At 30.7% G+C, this 22,128-nt stretch overlaps 1 protein-coding gene across 2 annotated transcripts in view; it reads right to left on the bottom strand.

Annotated features, from left to right (window-relative positions):
• LOC105144851 (nephrin) overlaps positions 1-22,128 on the bottom strand; it is a 275,992-nt gene that overhangs the window by 232,127 nt on the left and 21,737 nt on the right. The window contains exons 1-2 of one of the 2 annotated variants that reach the window (XM_011054062.2): positions 12,331-13,622; positions 229-426 (exon numbers count right to left, since the gene is read on the bottom strand). In XM_011054062.2, the coding sequence (XP_011052364.1) occupies positions 229-346 (118 nt within the window). In that variant the 5' untranslated portion in view covers positions 347-426; positions 12,331-13,622. Of the gene's footprint in view, positions 1-228; positions 427-12,330; positions 13,623-22,128 lie in introns of those variants that run through there. The other variant, XM_087415783.1, reaches the window with a different exon arrangement.

Below are 22,128 nucleotides of genomic sequence, written 5' to 3'. Positions count from 1 at the left end.
AATTCGGTCAAACTACTAAGTACGTGTACTCTAAATAATTAGTTTGCATAACGCCAATGTGTGGACAAGTTAAACAGCAAAACAACAAGTAATTTCGTTACCGTATCAAAACATTTTTGCATATAATTTATATTTGTTACGAGAAAAAGATGATAAATATCGTTTCTTCTTGTGTATATATCTTATATATCTAATATTTTAAAATTTCGGGAAATATTTTGTACTCACTCGGATGCTCAGGTTCGTCGCTGTTCGCATCGTTATCGAAAGAAGTAGTTCCTTTCGACTGTGCATTGGCGAACGTCGATATCTCGATGCACGTCACCACTATTAATATCCGCAGCATACTGACGAACGTCTCTTAGCGATTTCACCCTCGTACCATCCTAACGTAGTACGCGTCTCATTCGATTCTCAGACAATAACCTGTCAATAAATAACGTATTATTGTTAGTAAAAGACAAGTGAAACAAAATATATTTATTAAAACTATATATTTATAAATTCTATTTCTGGTCGCAGATCTTGATACTTAATAATATTCATATGTAGACTACAAATAGATTATACATTTTTTAATTCTATAAACTGCGCATCAATTTGATTTGTTAGACTTGAAATCGCAGACCAGTTTTCCATTCTTATTTCAAAATCGTCCTAAGTAATATTTTAAGATGCTAGTGTGACTCTGTGATTGATTCATGATATTTTAAGACTATATTTATAGATCTAGAAGATCTTAAATATAAGAAATCATCATAAATACCGGCCATAAACTGAAGCTGGACATAACATTATAAATTATATTGATCGTCAATTTAATAATTTTAATAAGCATCTTAAAACAATTCAAAGAACTTATAATAAAAAATTTCACCTCATATAGACTGATATTTTTCCCTTATTTGATTTATTCTTGTCCGATTTCTACTTATAATTGTATATAAATTCTATCTTACATCTGACTTTCATTTCGCATATATCATTCATAATTATCATAGATGTCTACCTAGCTGCCCCCACCCTCCTCTACGCATTATCATATAAATATAATTTATTCATTAAGATTTGGTTAAGTGAGAGGGAGATGTTTATCATAATAGTGTTAAATGTTCCCTCTCACGGAGCCATTAAAATTTATTAAATCAATAAAATTTTATATCAAATATATTTGCAGAATTTTTTGTTTCTAAAAAGATATCGTTTATTTCTTTTTACAGCTCAAGAAAAGTAGATTTTATGACGTTGAAAACTTCAAATACAGGTATCTACAGAATTTCACGTTTCTAGATGGGTAACGTTTTATTCGAATCGTTTTCAGTGAAATTTCACGCCGCGATAGCATCGACACGTGTAGCTGGCATTTAGCAGCAACAGCCACGTTTGATAACGCGTGACGCGTTTATTGTTAATTTCACTGCCGCGTTTGGCACGTACTACGATATCGGATTAACAACGATCGACGGTTTATCAGGGTAGGCTACGGTTCAAAACCAGAGTCAATCGATCATTCTGAATAACATACATCAAAAATATTATCAAGTATTTTGCCCTTTCCGAAAATTTTGACGATGTTCTTTCAATAAGTTTGACAGAATTACTATAAAAATAAATGTAATTCGAAATTCTCTCTCTCTCTTATCTTGATTAATGAACTGTTTTAATCTCCATCAACTGAAACTCCAACCTTTAATTAACAAATCAATTTTATATTGTTATGTTGATATTGTGTATAGTGACAGTTTGAAGAACAAATTTAAAAAATAAAAACCTCGGATAGGTCAAGATAAATATAACAATCGTACAATACCGAAGTTTTGCGTCAACAAAATATTTCTTCACAAATTTAATCTCTTTTTATTCGTTATCCATTTTTGACAGGCTTGAAGATATCACGATAACTTTAAAAATTGAAAAGGTTTGTTACTCGTAACAAAAAATAGTCATACTCTGTATTTACGTAACTTTTATTGGTATTTTTTGAAGTTACCAAACGTCTCTTTGAAATCATTTCGGCGACAACTCTCCATAGAAGCTTTACCTTCTGTTCTTTTGCGCGGGTTATTCTTTCTGACAGAAAGATACGTCGTTGCGAAAAGGCGGAACAATGACGGGATTTCCACGGGATTCACAAGGAAAACGAGCAAAGCCGCGGCAAGCGAACAGGAGCGCGATCGATCGTGAGATATCAACCGATTATAACGGAAAATTGTCCGCATCCCGCAATGCATTTTTCTTCACGATAGATTTCGCACATCGACGAAGGGAAGATCGCGAATATGAAAGTAATGACGGTGCACGGAGAGAAAAATGTTCGGGTCTTCCGCGTGCATATAGTGAAACTCGTGGGAAATCTATGAAACGCGGCAGGTGGATGGTATCCTTTGTGCGGGAACAATGCAGCTTATTCGTATTGAGCTTCGCACACCCGTCGAGGCAACGTCTTACCGTTCCGATTACGTCATTATTCGATAGCCATTAACAATTCATGAACAATTCATGAACAATTCATTTTGTATTGCGATAAATTAAATATTACTATTGCTGTCTACATTGTTTGAATTCATAATGTTAAATTATACTCATAATGTTAATTTGAGTAATTTTTAATCATATTCATAGGTTAGCATTGTCCTATCCAATATATAATATTATTAATTTGACTGAAACAATGGAGTTAAACGATTCAATTCAAGAAAATGTATTAAATTTGACTGAAATTTAGTTTATTATTTATTAAATGTGTACATTATATACGTGTCAAAACGTATAATGTGGCATTGGAAGGTTAATATTGTTAATCACTTATTTATATCACATAATTCCCTTCTTTTTCATTAAAAATTATTAAAAGTATTAATATGACTATTAATATATGTATACCTAGAAACTAACAGAAATAAATTGATTTACATTTTGATATACATGGAAATTAAAAATAACAAAATGTTATTTAACTCAAGGAATTGTGTCATCGTATTGCTCCTTTGACATCTAATAATAGTATATCGTTTACATCTTTTTTATATTTTTATGTTGCTATAGATGACTCAGATTTGAGCTCAAATGTTCGACTTCTTTATGTATTAATTGTTCATTATCTTATCAAATACAACTACATACAATTATCTGCGTTAGACTTTTATTAACTCTATTTTTTTTTGTATTCGTAGAAAAGGTTTTGTTTTGAAAAGATTGCAAATTCATAAATGCAGTTAATTGGGTTAAATACAAGTAGATACAAAACAATCAATCAAATATTGTCAATTTTATTTAGTGGACGTAAACGCTTCCTAGCACGCAAAAAGATACATTTCATTTAAAACAACAATCAGTTGAATAAATTTGTAGAGTAACCAATACACAACATGTTTATTGTGCAAAATATAGATGTGTAAGAGAGAAATCAGATATTTTATGCATATGTATATGTACCATATAGATACATATGTGTTTCCCGACATGAAGAAAATTTATTTCATGAAGTAAAAGTTTATAAAATGAAGTGATGGAGAGACTAGTGCAGATTCACGACATTTTTATTGGATTGTTAAAATAGAATGTAAAGTGGCAATCCACTGATTGTGGGAAAAATAACATGGATAAATTCACAGATCAAATTACGCGATCAAAATTTAAACGAGTATTTATTTAAAAAATGAAAAAGAAGGGAATTATGTGATATAAACAAATGATTAACAATATTAACCCTCCAATGCATATTATATGTTTTGATACGTATATGATGTACTGATATTACGTAAAAATATTATATAAAAATGAACATATAACAATTTTTTTAAATAAAACGCTAGATATTAAAAAATATAATGGTAACAACTCAATATATGTATTTTTATTTAAAAAGTTATGGTATATAAAATAAAAGAAACAATCGGGTAATATCCACATGAAATATTTATAGTGCATCGAAGGATATACTTATGATGTTGTTCTCAATTAAAAACAAATTCATTCGTACAAGAGAAAACTAAGAAAGATTTTGCTAAAATATCAAAAAATTTAACTAGATACAAATCTAAAAATAATTTTATTGGACTATCAAAATAATTACGTAGGGCGTAAGCAATGATGAACAATATTATAAATTTTAACTATCTAAATTTTAACTATTCTAGCGATCAATTTAACCATCCTACATAATTACTTTAATTCAAATAAAATTATTTTCAGTACTGCATCTAGCTGAATTTTTAGACATTTCAGCAAAGCCATTCTCTTCATGTGTGACTATTTTATTCAAAGCAGAAGATAAAACTCATCACTCTGTTCACGATTATTTATAATTTCACAAACTAATAGTCCTAATTCACGTTCTTACAACGTCATAATTACAATATTTTTAATGTAGATCGAATCAATATTGTAATTCGATAAAGATATCGCAACGATAACACTGCATAAAGGTAAACATTTCGTGATATATTACCAATTGCTGAAAAAATAAATGCTGTGTAGCGATCGAGGTCCGATGTAACGCGACTACGTTGTTGACGAAAAACCCACAGATATGTCCAGCGCGAATAAACAAAGTTGCGAAAATCGGTGCTGCTACGCACGAAATAACATACCCTGTTTATCTGCGCAGGTTGTAGCAACAATGTAGAGAATTTATTATTTCTAAATTCTTTCATACACAACCTTATATAAAAGTGCGACTGTAATAAATGTAATATTATGTGACTGTAGAGTAAAACATATATACCTACAGGATATTGCATAAATCTCTTAACGTTCAAAATAAATTTTTATTAAATATGAAGTTGCAATTGATACTTTTATTTATCTCTTATCTCTCTCGTTAATACGAAGATTAATGAAACAGTATCGTGATAAATTTTAAAGCTTGTCTTTTCAATCATTTTTTTACAAAAAATTGATTGAAAACAAGTCGCGACAGCTAATAACGAACAAATTAAAGACAATTTCGTGAGAATCGAATTATTGAAAATTGATCGGATAAGGACGGAAAAATAAGAAAAAAAATGAAAAACATGAGATTGAATTTTTGTACGATTGGTTTTGTCAAAAGACCACTGATCGCCAGATTTAATCGCAAAAATTCTTTTTCATTTGCTATTCTCTATTCTCATCCACTCTTTCCCACTTTCTTGCTTTTTCATCTAAGGATCGCGCAATTTAACGCTTCCGGTCATTTCCGGCGAGTTGTAAAGCGACGAGCTCCCTCGAGATCGATGTTTCAGTGAACGAACTACGTCACTTCCTCCCCCCGACGAGACTTGCGAGTGTGATCATTTCGCGACGAGAATACGAGAAGGATAATACAGACTAAAGTCATATTACATCTAATGAGGGAATACTACAGATAACAGAGAACGAGATCCGCATCCCTTGAGATTGAATTTTCAATTCCGATAGTTAAGTAGTCCGATAAAACTTTAATGCATATCAATAATAATCATAATTATCTAAATAATAATTATCACTAACTATATTCCTACGCAATTTCTGAATTTTTTTATTACTATTTTATTACTATATCTAAAATCATCTAGAAAAAATACCTTAAACGAAATTTATTTGTCTTTTATTTTTATACGTATCTCTATACTGTATCAGTTTTGCATTTTTTAATAAACGAAACATCATTTCCGTTAAAATATGCACAGTTTTTCCAATACTACCGACGACATTTCTATCGATAACTTTTATCAATAATTCCGTTGGTTATGAAAACACCTCGTTGGCTTTTGTGTTATTTACTCGATTAACCTCCGTCTGTAACTCTCGAAATTTCGATGTGGTATTTTTAATGCGCAAGTTTAATTCTCGTTTTTCAAAATAAAACGAGTCGTTTCGATGCGCCTCGGGTAATAATTGAAATTCCTTTCATCTCGATCCGACTCTCGGTACTTTACCTCTAGTATTTTTACGCCTCGAGTAAAACAAGCTTCTTCCTATTCCGATCGAAGGAAAGGAAAACGCGACAAGCATTACCGCCCAAAGTAAATGTATCAATCGATGACTCAAAAGGCGTGTCTACGTTTCGCTCGGATGATTTCTGCGAAGTCAACAGCGCAACGAACGATTGGCAAAAGATAGTATCGATGTAATGTCGATTCTTGAAAACAATTCTTTTCACGATTGCTTTCCTCTGCAATACCATTTCTCAAAAAAATGTCTCGAAAATCTTACTACATAATATTAACATCATATATAATAATGTATTTTTATATACGCTATTTATAAAATAATTTTAATTGAATGTAATAATGATACAAAATATATGATTTTCTGTCTCGTTACATTATGTCTACTTTATAATAAAATTTGCCTTTTAACAAACGATAATTAAACGTGACACATAATTAGACTTTTTTACAGAGAAAAATGTGATATTTACAGAAATAAATTTAATAAATGCTATACGTCAAATTCAAAGCTTTTCCTCTCTGTATATAATTGTATCTAATTAATAATTATACATACAATTATATTACATATACATTGCGTTAGAACAAAATTCGTAACGCTATGAATTTCAAAATTCAAGCAGCTGTGTAACTTCATTAAGAATGAACGAAATTTAAATTTAAAAGATAAGTTTTTAAGCTTAAAATCTCTATTTTCGAAAGATCACTATATTTTTTAAGTTTCTGTAATTTTGATAATTTTTACATATAAAAAACTACGAGCTAAACAAAATGGGAAATTTTCTTCTCACAAAAGACTTGTAAAAAATTTTCAAGTTTCTAATATTGCAAGCTTAAAATTTTCCCTACAAAATAAAGATTTTTTAAAAAATATTCGTAAGATTTTTTTTGTTATTAAATTATCGCAAATTAGATAAAAAGAGCATTTTGATTTTGATTATTCATAACTTCATTATCGTACCAAAGTTAAAAAAATAGCTGAAACTTTGCTCTATTTAATTTGTAATTATTAAATTTATAGAAAACATATAGACATGATACAAATAAAATAACGTTATAAACTGTTGTTCCAATCCAATATAATTATCCCTTTAAAATCTCGAATAAAAAAACAATCTCTCTCTTTTATATATCTTTCTTTAGTGGTTGCAAAAGTGAATTAAATTTTGAACTAAAAAATTAATATATTTTATAAATGTAATTTGAATTTATAAATCAAGATGGCTCTCTTTCAAAACAAAGTTCAATAGCAGTTAAACTAAAGAAGAAAAGATGTTATAACTGACTCGATTTCTAACGACAAGTAGTGACATAATCGAATTAGGCACGCAGACCTTACGCCGACATTAGAAAACACGTCCTCCGTATTTTTTAAATATTTTTTGTTCTACTGACTATATCCTCTCTTCGGGTTTCGATGTGTACACTTGAAGCGAACGACAGAAAGTGATTGCAGCTCGTGTTAGTACGGCCGATGGAAGGGAGTTGTTCCTCGGACGTGTTTCACATCGGACATCCAGAGTTAGTTTTATCTACCGAACCATTACGTATTACAACCATTACGCAACAAAAGAATCCCTCGGAGAAAAAGGTCACGTTAAAAGACAATACCCATTTTATGAAGATTGCGATTCTCATGATAAGAAAAATATTGTCAGTTGTATCTTCGAATGTTCAGCAAGTTAAATAGAATGCTTTCCATTTGGTGACACAAGTCGACACAAATTGACTAAGTGCCTTCTATCTTTGTTACTCTCTGAATGTCGAAAAAGATAGAACAATTTGTTCCCATAAACTTTAGAAGTTGGAAGAAAATATTACTATAATTCCATAATCTATCATTAACTTGTGCATCATACATTGTATTTTGCCATATTAAAAATTTAAATAGAAAAATAAGAATCAGAATATTCAATGTTATTCGATATATACTTGTCCTACTATCTTTAAGTTATAGCAATAAATATTTGTCTTAAAGACATTGATGTTAGTAGTAGAGCATAACTAGTTCTCTCAACAATTAATAGTTACACATATAAATTAAAACATTTAATTCATCTAAATTATCTAATTTAATATTTAATATATATCCAATATTTTAAGTAAAATATTAAATTAAATAATTTAGATTAAATGTTTTAATTTATATATAATAATAATTTAAATGGTGTTTTATGTCTTTCATAATATATTAGGTGTTGGAATTAATTCGTAGCGTTTTACAAGTGATGGGAAGTACTTTCATTAATGTATTTTTTAATGCTCATGTGAAATAAATAACATTCTTTCATTAAAAAACGCTACGAATTAATTCCAACACCTAATATTATAAAGTACCTGTCAATATCTAAGTTCTAAAATAATGCTTTCTCAATTTAAATATTTATAAAATCTCCTCAAAGAGAAAACGGTGTCATTTCCTATACCCATAAAATTCTATACGCCAGTTAATTCGAGCCGATTCAAAAAAGGATCGACACTTTTTAAGCTAATAATCACGATGTCAAATTAGCGCGAAGAATAATGAGGTTTGGAGTGAACTGAGAGAATAACTATTCTAGGAAATTCCGATAGACGAGATATCAAGGAACTCCGAGCCGCTTCTGGGCTTTTCACGGAACTCTTAAACGACCATTACCGAGCTCGAGTTCGCGAGAGCGACCTTCCTGATACAGCCCTAAAGATCGAAGGAGAAATCCATGAGAATTTGTCCTGACAGACATGAAAGACGAATGTTCGATGACAGCGAATGGATGGAATCGATGGACAATGCTGGATCAAAAATTAACATGCTTAAAACAATAATGATTTTCAAGAGAATAAAATTAATTCTTCCCACTTTCGTCCTCAAGTTTAATTGATCACTCGAACTTTTTGTTATTTTATTAGTTAATCAAATCTTTCTTTAAATTTTCAATATCTAATTAAGAAAATGTGTGTAAAACAATTTAAAATAAAATATTATAATTTGTTTATCTAAAAAATTGGATCCTATAACTTAGTAAATATCAATTAACAGTAACAATATATCAATTTTATAATTTCTTTCACAACATGTAACTATTATAATTTCCTTCACAATATAAGTTATATTACATTTATATTGTTAAGTGGGAAATTATAATATTGAAGTGATGTTATTGTTAGTGTTTAGAAATGCTATACATAAATTTTCATTGCTATACATTTTTACATTGAAACATTGAAATAATATTAAGAAACTGTATTTTATTTGTTTCTGTAAAATAATTTAACTTTAATATTGTATTCAAAATGTAAATGTTTATATCATCTCAAATTTTAATTCATAAAACAAAATATATAAAATTAATAAATGCAAATACATAATATTCCATAGTGTTTTCATGTTTGGAGTCATTTTGCACCTTAGTAAGAACTTCCCAAAGACATTGTAACAACAAACACGTCTTCGATGTCTCGAAGTGAAGATAGGGATCGTGTTCTAACAAGTTTTGGTGAAACACGAAAAGACGGGGGGCCGTTTACGAAACTGAGGCAACGAATTTGTTGAAAGCTCGCTCGCTACGAAACATGCTCCTGGAATTTTAGGTCAATCGCTCGCGCAACTTCCTTCTCGAATAAACGTGCCACCCATGCTACGAAAAGTATGTTGTTCCTGCTTCAACCCTAAATGTCTCCAGAGGGAGACTATCTTATGGCACGCAGGCCACTTAATTTGCCTTAAGTGTGCGGTTGGTCGATGAAGGTTCACTTCCCTATATTTTTTATTCTCACGTTCCATTTGGTCATAAATTATACCACAGTAGTTTCGAATAGGCAGTTATATGTACTTTCGTAATGTTTTGCAAGTCTATGAGCGGAAAGGACATTATTTTAAAGTGTTATTTGCTCAATAAGCAGTCACATTGTTTCTCTCTATGTTTGCTCAAATGTTCAATGAACAAAAAAAAAATAAATCGAAAGAAAAGATACAGAGAGAAAAACTTTACGAAAATGTTTGAAAAATCGACAGTGTTAACGGATGTTAGCTAATTAGCAAAATCGATTGAGATAAATTAGATATGAGATTCTATACTATCTCATTTATAATAATAAATTGAAGTTTAATCGAAACATTATTATATTCCAAATTTCATTCCATATCTCTATGCTTACAGATCAACATATAAATCATTGAATAATGATTTATTGTCACGATCAAGATTATTTTTCACCAGCTGATTGAAATGCATTTTCCGCAAGTCAGTTCACGTACGCAATCAATTCAACGGGAAATGTTCGCACGATGTAATCATTACATATGCATCAATAAATAAAGAGCAAAATAGGTCTTCAAACCGCCATAATGATAGTTATGTATGTATCTTTGTACAATAGAAGTCAATTTGTTATCAAATGAATGACTTGTATATAACAAAATAATTGAACTTTGACCGTGCTTGAAATACAGTCACGATTTTTAGATAATATTTTTAGAAAACTTTTTTTTAAGTACACTTTACATCTTCATTTATCTATATGAACAATTAGAGGTTCTTCGTATTTTTAATTAAACTCATTTAACAATCAACAATGTCTATCCTCTAATCGGCAATAAATTATAGTCATTAATGTCATTATAATAACGCATCAGGCATGCTAGACAAAACGATAAGTCATAAATATTATTCGAAATAAGTTCAGTAAATATATATATAAAACTAATGAGTATTTAGTGAATTAAAAATTTACAATATTGAAATGTCAATTAAAACGATTAATAAAAAACCAACGAATTGAAAAGCTATTAATTTCGTTTGAACGGAATCCTTTCACGAATGCAAGAAGCATATTGTTTTATTCGCATTTATTAAGAACCAGCTATTACGTTTTGCAGCAATCACTCAGAAGCGAGAGGAGTCAGATAACAAGTGAAGCGTAGCACATTCATCCTTTCAACTGTTAATGTTTTACCGGATTCCCAATGGAAAATGCTTTTGCGGCTCACCATCAATGCATTTTCTGTCAATATAATTTCGACGGAAGCTTATTGGTGCTGGTAGTGTGCTCTGTATTTGATTTTCTGGTGACTGTTATTTAACTTTCGTAATATTGCAATCGGGAACTGAATACAGACTCCCAATTTATTTACGAATAAAGCTTGATATTTTTTTCAATCCACATTCATTTTCTTGTTGGGCATACATTGTAATTATATTCAACGGCAAAAGAATACTGAAAGAAAAGATTGGCTGCTGCAACAAATTAAATGGTAATAAAATATGGGATAGTATTTTTAATTGGCTGCAGCAGCCAACTTTTGGTTGTGTTAGCCCATCTGCAACGTCAATATAGAATTTCGATAGGCTAATCAAAAATTGGCTGCTGTAACCAATTAAAAATGCTGTGCCATATTCAGCCAACTTTTTCTTTCAATGTGTATGTGATCATTAACATTGAATTGTACTGATAATGCTAAAATTGTTGTGTTTTATGTATATATATGTATATATATATATATATATATATATTAGGTGTTGGAATTAATTCGTAGCGTTTTTAATGAAAGAATGTTATTTATTTCACATGAGCATTAAAAAATACATTAATGAAAGTACTTCCCATCACTTGTAAAACGCTACGAATTAATTCCAACACCTAATATATATATATATATATACACACACGCTAATAGAAATCCATAAATCATAATATATATCTAAACTGTTGTTGAATAAAATGTAAATATACATTAATATGAATATTAACAAAATATGGATTTACTATCGTGTTTATACATCAAATACTGAACAATAAACAAAATTATAAAAAAACATTCATAATTAATCATATTCCATAAAAACTAAATTATATATAAAATATAAAAATGTAGAAAATCAATTATAATAATAAATAATTAGATAATTTATTTTAAAAAAGAATCCATTATTTTGTCAATTTTTAAAAACAGAAAAAATTGTATACATATAAAATATGTGTCCAAGTATCCAAAACTCTTCAGCAAAAAAAAATTGCCGACGTATATATGCATCTATTTAAATTTTTACTTAGCTATAAAACAATTAATTTTGTTTTTTTCAAAAATGATAATAATTAATCAATTCCTTCGTGATATAAAAGTAAAATATTATGTGCAACTGATATTATTCAATAACACCTTTAATGTATCCAGCGCATGTAACATTGCATGTAGTTAATAGTTACATAAAAAAAATTATAATTAATTAAAACTTGCTTGAAGATTAAATTAAAAGAAACGAGGAAAAAGGAAATATATATACGACCGAAATTAAACCAGGGGAGCACGATTAAGTTCGCACGGGCCACACCTTTAAGTATAATCTCCAACTTTTCAAACACACTGGACATGTCGAACTACTACGATTCGTGCTACTAGCACCACCAGGAAGCTAAACGGAATTAGGACCATTACCTGTGCCGTCAATCTCTTAACACTCGATCAGAACGCACTGCCAGATGCAGCTTGCACACACGTTACACGCATCACAGCACCGCCGCGACAGATCGTCCCGGCGCCAACGTCAACCCCGGTTGTCACCGTCACCGTCGTCGTCTTCGAATGACGTCGTGAACACGTGGTGTCACGAGCTGTCATCGGCGGTCGCGACGATTTGCGACTCTCTCGTCACTACTCACTGGATTCCAGAAACCATCCCCATCGTCGCATCGTCCTCGAGCGTGTGTCGCATTGTGTCACGTATCGATTCGCACTGTCGAAATTCACGCACGATTCTATTCCTTTTTTTTTTTCTGTGTCGTTGACTTACACCGTACGTCTACACTTTGAGGACAACACTATTCTCTTTTTAGCAGCAGGAATCAAAAATCGAGGAGAATCCACCACTCAATAAACCGACCGCGATGTCACGACAGAGCGAGAAATAGCACGGTCGTTTTGCACTAAAAAAAAATTTTTAACGTGTAATTTTTAATTAATCGTTACTTACTCAAGGAAATTCGCGACAGATCCGGAGGATTCGATCCTCCCGCGCGATGGACGATGCGCGCGCGTCGAGCTCCGCGATGTCACTGGATGCTGCCGACGAACTTTCGCGCACGGACAAACGTACCCCGACCTATTCCCACCCTTGCTACCTCTCACCCGCCCGGTCGGGGCGCTACCCATCCCGCGCTGCGTACACATGCAGACTCACCCTCCCGTGTGCCGACACCCGTGCTTCGTGCAAGCTCGATGATCTTCGTGCAAGCTCGCGAGCTTCAATTGGGATGTGGACGGGGGTGAGTACGCTATAGGGATAACAGAATGACCAAGAGGCAGTTTGAAAAAGAGAAAAATGCGCTTTCTCCCGACGTGCATTCGCAAAAACATGAGACGACGGTGCAGTTAATGACCAATGATGTATATACTCTTACTCAAGAAACTTTGTATAAAACAATGTAAAGTCAAACTACAAATAGATTTTTATTTTTTTCATTAACTTTTTATTTTCTAAATATAAGATTATATTTAGGAATATAGAGTTAACGAGAAAAATAAAAATCTATTTTTAATTATATACTACAATAATTTTTTCAATTATTAATATTTCTCTCTAGATATCTAAATATATTATGTAATTATAATATGTAAGTACAATATTATAAGTTTTGCTACAGATTTTACGTAATTTAACTTCAAATTAAAATATTGATTTTTTTTTAACAAATAAAATCTAAGAATTTTTATATATTTTTTATACTTTCTTTAATAATAATATAATATCACCATATAAACCCCCTTCCTCTCTCTATCTTTCATCTAAAATTTTTTAAATAATTAGTGCTTTACATTGCATAATTATTAAGCTCCAACTATATAAATAAACAAAAAAAATTAAAAGCGAATTAAGGCGAAATTTGTCTCTAGTACAATAGTTTTAAGTGTATTGCAAAAAATATACGATCCATGTTTTTATCTCATTACTAATATTTTCACAATTTTTAAAATTATTTTCACATTACAAAAGAAAATAACCATCAAGTAATCATAAGTCGATAATGTACCCCATAATATTGTATAAATGTAATTCTACCTATGAATTAAAATTATAATTAATTAATTGAGCTCAACAGACAAGCGAATTCATCGAGAGATTATAACGAAAGAGATAAGATACGATGCGCGATAATTTCTTCCTTTCTGATGACTAGAGCTATTACTTGATAGTAATTAAGATGATCTAATTAGGATTAATCTCACATATGAATGACAAGTCATGTATTTATGAGAAATACTTGCTTTATTTCTCATAATTTTTTTATTTGATTTAATATTTTGATGTATGTAATTTGTAAAACCAATTTTACAATTTTTTCATAACGTAACATTTGTTTTATAAAAGCTTTAAAATATATATTGATGATATAAAACGATTTGGTGTGCATATAACAATTTCCAACATATTACAAATAATTAATAAATTCGACAAGTAGTAATTTACGAACTCGGTGTTCAAATTGCGTGAAACAATTCCGTTTGGTTCAACATCCGTATTAATGAGGTTTAAAAATAATAATGGATTTCTCTCGATAAAAACGTCGTAGGAACATAAGCGGATTTGACTCGATGCACTAAAACGGTCAGCATTTCGATAGGCACGCGAATTTTTCACCATTTTGAATTTATATATCTTTCAGCGAAGTATGTCCATTACAATTGCTAAAGGATTAACATAAACGAGAGATCGGCACATTAAGCGCAGAGAGAATACTAAAGTCCCTGAAATGTATTCCACTTTACGAACGTTCAAACAAATGAGACCGGATAATTGCTATTAGCCAAAAATGCAGATGAAAATGCTATAGTATATCCTCATTGTTTTAATTCACAGTTATTGTAATACAATAAGCGAATTGTGCGAAATTTATATAAATGCGTAAGCAATGCATTAGCCTTTTCATTATCAATTTCTCTTCTTCTCTATGGAATGTATGTATAGTATTTCTCGTTGGTAGTAAAAGATTTAACCCTTCAATGTTAAATTCATTCACTGTCAAATTATACGCAATTTAAGCTATTTTTAATCATTTCTATAAGTTATCACTGTTTCTATTCAATATGACATTAATTTAATTAAAACAATGCAGTTAAACAATTTAACTCAAGAAAATGTATTGTAATATATGTAAATTTGATTCAATTTAATTTATTATTTATTAATTGCATTATACGTTAATAAGACAATATTCATTGAAACTAACCACAGGAATGAATCGAGTTGCATTTTGATACAGATAAAAGTTAAAAATAACAAAATGTTATTTAACTCAAGAAATTGAATTACCTATGATTCTTTGATGTTTAAGAGTATTCTATCAATGCATAATTTTTTATTTTTTCACATGTTTCACGAGGTTTCCGCAAAAAATGTAAAAGTGAAAACAAGATAAAGTTTGTGCAAAACAATTCTTTGTTGTTGAAGGTGTCAACAAAGTTAACACAAAAATATAAAAATTTGTACTATTTAAAATTCAATATAGATATATTGAAGAAGGTTAAAACAGTAATTGTCATTCGAGCATTAAGTTGATTCTTTTGCAATAAATTCTTACGAAAAATAATATAAACTAAAACATCTTTTCTAAAATTTAAATTTATCCTTCTTGTTAAACATTCTGAAATCGCGCACGAGTCAAACGGAGCGTTTCATCCTCGGTTCCATCCCGGCCCATCCCGCAACTGTCGTACGTCGTGTACGCGCGACGAAAAACTTTCTTACTTCAGACTCTGACGAGCCAATTTGTGTTATAATCACTCTGGTTTTGGAATCGCTCGGCGTGCAGCTAACTTCGAGCGAACGCTAACGAGCAAGTCCGTGGCTCGTAATTAGCGCTTTCCAAAACTTAGTAGGAAATGTCGACGGTCGGCTGAAATATAGAGCGCAATTGCGGATAGACACGGATAGGCGTGAAAGCTCGAAAGGGAACTCATTGGCACTTATCCGAGGTGTGACCATGTGGAAAGTAGCTCGTTATACGCGCTAACGTGGGAAATTAATTACCATATCACTTGACCGTTCGTTAGAAGCCGGCACAGTTTGCGCAGCTCCGATCGCATACGTTCGACAGTTTGGCGAGGCATATCTTTGTATGTACGAATCGAATTCATGTCGCAATGAGATGCATGTACGTCAATGTTCTTCGCTGTTTGTTCTTGCGTCGCGATACCTCGATTCGGAAACCTAACTACGATTCCCTACTGTATTACGATAGAGACTTCGCATAGATAACTTCATTCCTATGGCTCGTTTATAATTATATGGCTTGGTGATTGCTGCATGAGACGTGATACGTCGTCGGGGAATATGGAAATACTTGTGTCTTCTCGTCTGATGTAAATAAAACTGCGCGATGATGTTGCCTTAAAGTACCACAATGAGCTCAACTTACAAATGTTAATAATTGTAATTATATCATAATTTGTTCCTTCATTTAGCACATGATACTTTTAGTTACATCGGAAAAAAAATTTACTAAATTTTAATACATATTTCTTTGAATAGTATTAGATAAACATTTATTTACAATAAATAAATGTTTATTCTTAAAAAAAATAATCAAAACAAATTAATGGTTTTTGTATCAAATATATATATGTTTACATTTAATGAATGTTTACTTAGAACTGTTCAAAAAAATTTTTATTAAAATTTAATATTTTTTTGGTGAAGTACTACGTATTTTTCATCTTGTGTAAATTACGTGTGCAAAATATCCCCAAATTAATACAAACGTCCTATATCTAGCAGAAAATATATTTAAAAACTTTTTATTAAAAAATATATTTAAAAAAGTTTTATTGAAAAATAATATTTATTTTTACAACAATTTTAATATTTTATCCTCCCCTATGACTTTTATTACCTACTATCTTTTCTAAGAAAATGCAATAAATTGAAAGTGCTTTATTTTTATGGCCAAGGTTGTATATTTTATTATATATAAATATATTATATATAAAATTATGTTTCTTAAAGTGTGGATTTTCTCTAATCAAAAATTATATAAATTTTCCTTCCTCTATTTATCCATCCATCTTTTCAATCAATAAAGCATAGACTACTCCGTATTCAAATAGCACATCAAATTTGATCAATAAAAATGAGAGAGAAGCGTGAAAACGACAAATCTCTCTTTCTTTCTAAGATATTGCAATTGATTGAAAGGGATAGTGACTAGCCATCTTCGAGTCCAATCTTTCTCAATTATCGATCAATTGTACACACGGATGATGCAGTACATCTATACGTCTTCGCTTTCAATAAAATTTATACGCAACATAACCTGATCACATCATTTGTGACCGGAAATGACTGCAAATTCGATACGTCCGTGTTTGAGATCTCTGATGCGACATTGAATTGTCGTACATATATGTGCCAGTTCGATGCACTCGAAATATGCGAATATGAACGCGAATGTGAGAAGACACTCGTAGTCTGGATATTACTCGGTGAACGAACGTGAAAGAAAGTCATAAACAAACCTCGTAGCGCGTTTCTCAATACACATACAAAAAGTTGAAACACATTTGCTAAAAGAATTTCAGAGACGGTAAATTAATATTTTCGATAACATAAAATTTTATAAAAAATAATTATTTTTGTGAGATATAAAATTTGTAGTTATACACTAAGAAAAAATTGAGTATTTTCAGCAAAACTAAAAATCTGTTTTTTATTCCTGCACTCTCTGAACTGGTGCACACGGTGCAATAAATTGAAGTGAAACAAACATACGTTTGTTTCACTTCAATTTATCGCATTGTGTGTACCAGTTTAGAAAGTGCAGGAATAAAAAACAGACCTTGACACTTTTTAAATAGCAACTAAATATTTTGTTTGCATAACAAAACATTTAGAGCTTTTGCTCAATATAGTTTTCAAGCTATTACAATAATAAAAATATTCATTTATACCAGTTAAACAGTTGATATTACCAAATATTCTTGTTCGGTATATTTTAACAAAATATTTTGTTGTTAACAAAATTTTTATTCATAGAACAAAGTATTTATCTTAGTATAATACTAGATTATGACAGTGTTATGCTCTATGAAACTTAAAATAAACCAAAGAAAAATGTTTGCTTATAATGTACTGAACAAAAATATTTGTTTATACCGCCTAACTGTTTAATTATAAAACATATCATTTTTTAATTATTTAAAAAGCTGAAAATTATATTAAACAGAAGCAATTAAATTTTTTGTTATATAAACAAAAATTTAGTTACTATAAAAAATAACACTCGGCTATATAATTTTTAAAAATATTAAATTTTCGTGATGCTTGATTATACGACAATGCCCTTGTGTAGTCATTTCACATGTTCACATTGCATCTATTCATCTATATCTCGATACCCAATGTAATATACCAATGTAATATATATAGTTAGCAACAAGCAATCTTCACAATATTCACTTTGAAATGGTGGTGGCTTCACGTGATTGCGCATATCGTTGGCTTTCTGATTGCGAAGACAAGCGTTATCAATTCCGTTCAAGGCACCTAATCATGTAGTTTCGCTCACATACAAAGACATACATATGTATGTCTACTTGCGTGTAAATTCATATGTTTCGCTATGAAGACTCATGAAACATACGTGTACCTTAACTTACGTGTACAAGAAGTAAGTTCGCTAGTAATCCTTCCTTTTACAAGCTTAAGTTAAGCTAACATTCAAATGTTAAATCAGTGTGTCACGCTACATGCTTGAAACTTGAAGAATTTCACGGTTAGGAATTTCAGAAGTTGGAGTTGGTCATTGCTCCAGTTTGCTTGTTGCATATTCGACAAGTGCAAATATACTATGTATACATAGTTAATTAAAATATACAATTTTCGCGTAAAAATTAAAATCGCATTAAGAATCAAAATAATAAATAATTAAGAATATTATAAAAAATAAATATCACATTTTTTTCAAGTATTACTTTATAAAATATTATAATAATTTTATGAAATACAATATTTTTCAGACAGCGATCATTACTTTATTAATTATAAATTTTAATATAATTATACATTTCATCTATTACAAATATTCTTTTTCAATTAGTTAAATGTTTCAACATTCTGATAAAATATATATCTTTGATAAAAAAATCAATATTTTGCACACATTGATAGAAATGTTTTTATTCGTATCAGAAGATAGATGATTCGCTTGCGATATCATCATGTAGGAGTATATCTCGTGCCAGAAATCTCTACTTTTTGGATTTTCTGATTGAAATCTTAAATCGACTAAAAGAACTTTACTGGCAAACGTCGTTCTTCGTGATCGAAACCCTGAGAGCAGTGATCTTTTCCATTCGATTCGGATGGTCAAATTATATTCAGATAATTTGACTTCCTTCAAATCTCACGTGCGGTCGCGTACAGAAAGATCCCAAGGCGCACCTAGGACGCCCACAGGACCAGAAGAAACCGATCTTACCGAAGGTTTTACTTCGTCGACTTCGTAAGCGCTCCTGAAATCCTCGTGCGCGGTAGAAAGGATTGGATCAGCGATTGGAATTCTGAATCCAGTGAAATCAGTGAAGCGAAAACGCTCGATACGGCAAATTCGAGATATCGGTTCGCGAGAAGTGCGAGAAAAGGGCAGAAAATGACCAGGGCAGAGAAAAGAAAAACAATGGACGTTTGCGCGCGTAACAAAATAACGGACGTTTGAGAAAGGAAAAGAGTTTAACGATAAACACGCGTTGACCGTTATATTCTCGTTTGATGCAGTTTCCTGCGTTGTTTAATGCCCACTATTTCTTAATGGCCACTGCGTTCCATCGTCAAAGTCCGCTGTACCGCAAAAATGCGTACATCAAAAAGAATTGAAAAATTCGCGTGGCGAAGCATTTTAAATCAACGTAGGATGCAATTTTCGGTAGACTCTAACCATGATGACTACGGCCTTTTATACATTCCGCCTTTGTTTCGTTTTGTTCAATGTTCATCTTTTTGATCGATGCTGAACGTAAATAGAAATCATTCAACTGTTAAAGCAAAATATTAATTCCGATTTTTCATTCGGATTTCAATAACTTTCTATATAACTAATCATTTCGGAATATATAGATTATGTTCAACTAGAAAATAATTTTTAAAACTAGTGATAATGATGCACAAAAATTATGCTATGAGTGAAAGGAGATGCAAAGGAAAAAATTTTTTAGTATTTGTAATTATTACATAATAATTATAACAAATAATATTATTATTAATAAAATAACTTCTGGAATCATTTTTTATTTTCTTTTACATTTTAAAAGAATTTTTTAAATTTGTGACAATAATTAAATACTATTGTAATTATTATCGTTCCTGTAATTATAATTCTACTATAATTTATATATATATATATAAATAATTACAACCATTTTATGTAATAATAATTACAATTTATAGTCATTTTCGATGCCAACTACATATATTTATTAATATAACTATAGGATATCGTTATTATTACGAACATTATAACAATAATAATCATAATTATGGCAAAATGTAATAATTATAATTCAGTCACAAAATATCTTTCCTCTGTATAACAAAATTCCAGAAGTTATTTTCTTAATAATAATTATTATTATTTACTGCCTACAATTAGGATTAGTAAAATGCAGAATGTCTCTATCGTGTACTGTAATACAGTTACAACAATGTAAGTTCCATATTTACTTACATTATACTTTCGCGCTCATATACGTCTAAAAAAATATTCCTTTTTATTTTATGTGGATCAAACTAAAGCAAGGAAATATGAGAAAATGAGCCGAGTTTCCAATGATGAAATCTCTCTACAACGTTAATTCCGCTTCAAGAACAAGTGTTCTTGTCAACTCGGAGAAGCTCGCGTGATTTTCCGCGTATCCATTTCCATGTACTAAATCGAACCGCGCAAACGAAAAGTTGCAAACATCCTCGTTAGAGAGCAAATTCTCGGACAGTGTTTCGCAATCGCGAAACTAACGCAATCGCGAACGTGAAACTTAGAGAGTCGGATGTATTCCTCGACCAATGAAGTCACTCGCCATTATCACGTACGTCGAAATTCTCATAACACAGGAAACGCGAATAAACTACTCGGCTTCGAAAGGAGTTCACCGCGGCGCAACGGGCGCTTACCACTTCTGTCGTGCCTGTCGAAATTCTCAGAGTTCCGCTAACTCGAAGGAAGTGTTCTAGGAGGAAGTAGAGTAAAACGGCGGCTTTACTCCAGCGCGAGTTTTATTGCCGGATCTACGTGACTTCGAAGTCCACGAATAAACGATGGACGACGAGACTTCCGTCGAGTTTTCCGTTCGAGGCGCAATTTGTATCAAAGTTATGGTGACAACAATAATGGCTCGACACAAAATCAAACTGATTAGAAACCCCCTTCCTCTCTCTCTCTCTCTTCACATATTCTCTCTTAGTGCTTTTACTAACTGCGTTAAATATAATATAATTTTAATGATAAAACTGTTCGACAAAAAACATACTGGAACAAAACTAATTATTTTCCACGATTTTTTTGAATGATGAATATGAATTCAATTTCCAAATTTCTCCTTTCTCGTAATTCTCATTATGTCACAATTTTAAGAAATTTACAATTAAAATTGCAAAAAGGGCTGTTTATTATGTATTTTATCATATTAGAATTACGATATGTTGGAGAAGTTTTATTACAGTCAAAATTAATTATGTTGTTAAGTGAGCTTTTCTGCAAATCCTATATTTAATCAACAATCTTGTTAATCATAGCCGATACTGAAAAATCCGTTTGAGGGATGAAAGTCTAACATTCTTAAATTTAATTGTACAACATCTCCAATACAATACATACCATAATTATAAAATATATAAAATACGTGAAAATAGTTCCTGTTTGTAATTTCAATTACTTTCTCAAAATTGTGACATGATTGAATTTGGAGTATTTATCATCCAAAAAAACTATTAAAAAATCTAGTTTTCCAATATTAAAAAAAAATATGTTTTTGTCCAATAATATAATCAACAAGAATACATTTTAGATTTGATAGTTTCGAAAATGATATTTCACCTCGTTTACATGGACAAAACGGTTTTGTTGAAGTATCATTCAATTTGTAAATTTAGATAGATTTAGAACTAAAAATAATTTTGTTGGATTATCGAGATATGTAGAAACAATTACGTAGAAACATAATGAGCAATGCTGTAGTAAACAATTTGTCACT

Source organism: Acromyrmex echinatior, chromosome 18 (assembly GCF_024713525.1).
Source record: "Acromyrmex echinatior isolate Ae372 chromosome 18, ASM2471352v2, whole genome shotgun sequence".
NCBI classification, from domain to species: Eukaryota; Metazoa; Arthropoda; class Insecta; order Hymenoptera; family Formicidae; genus Acromyrmex; species Acromyrmex echinatior.
Note: the sequence above shows the minus strand (reverse complement) of the source record. Positions and strands in the feature narration are given on the sequence as shown.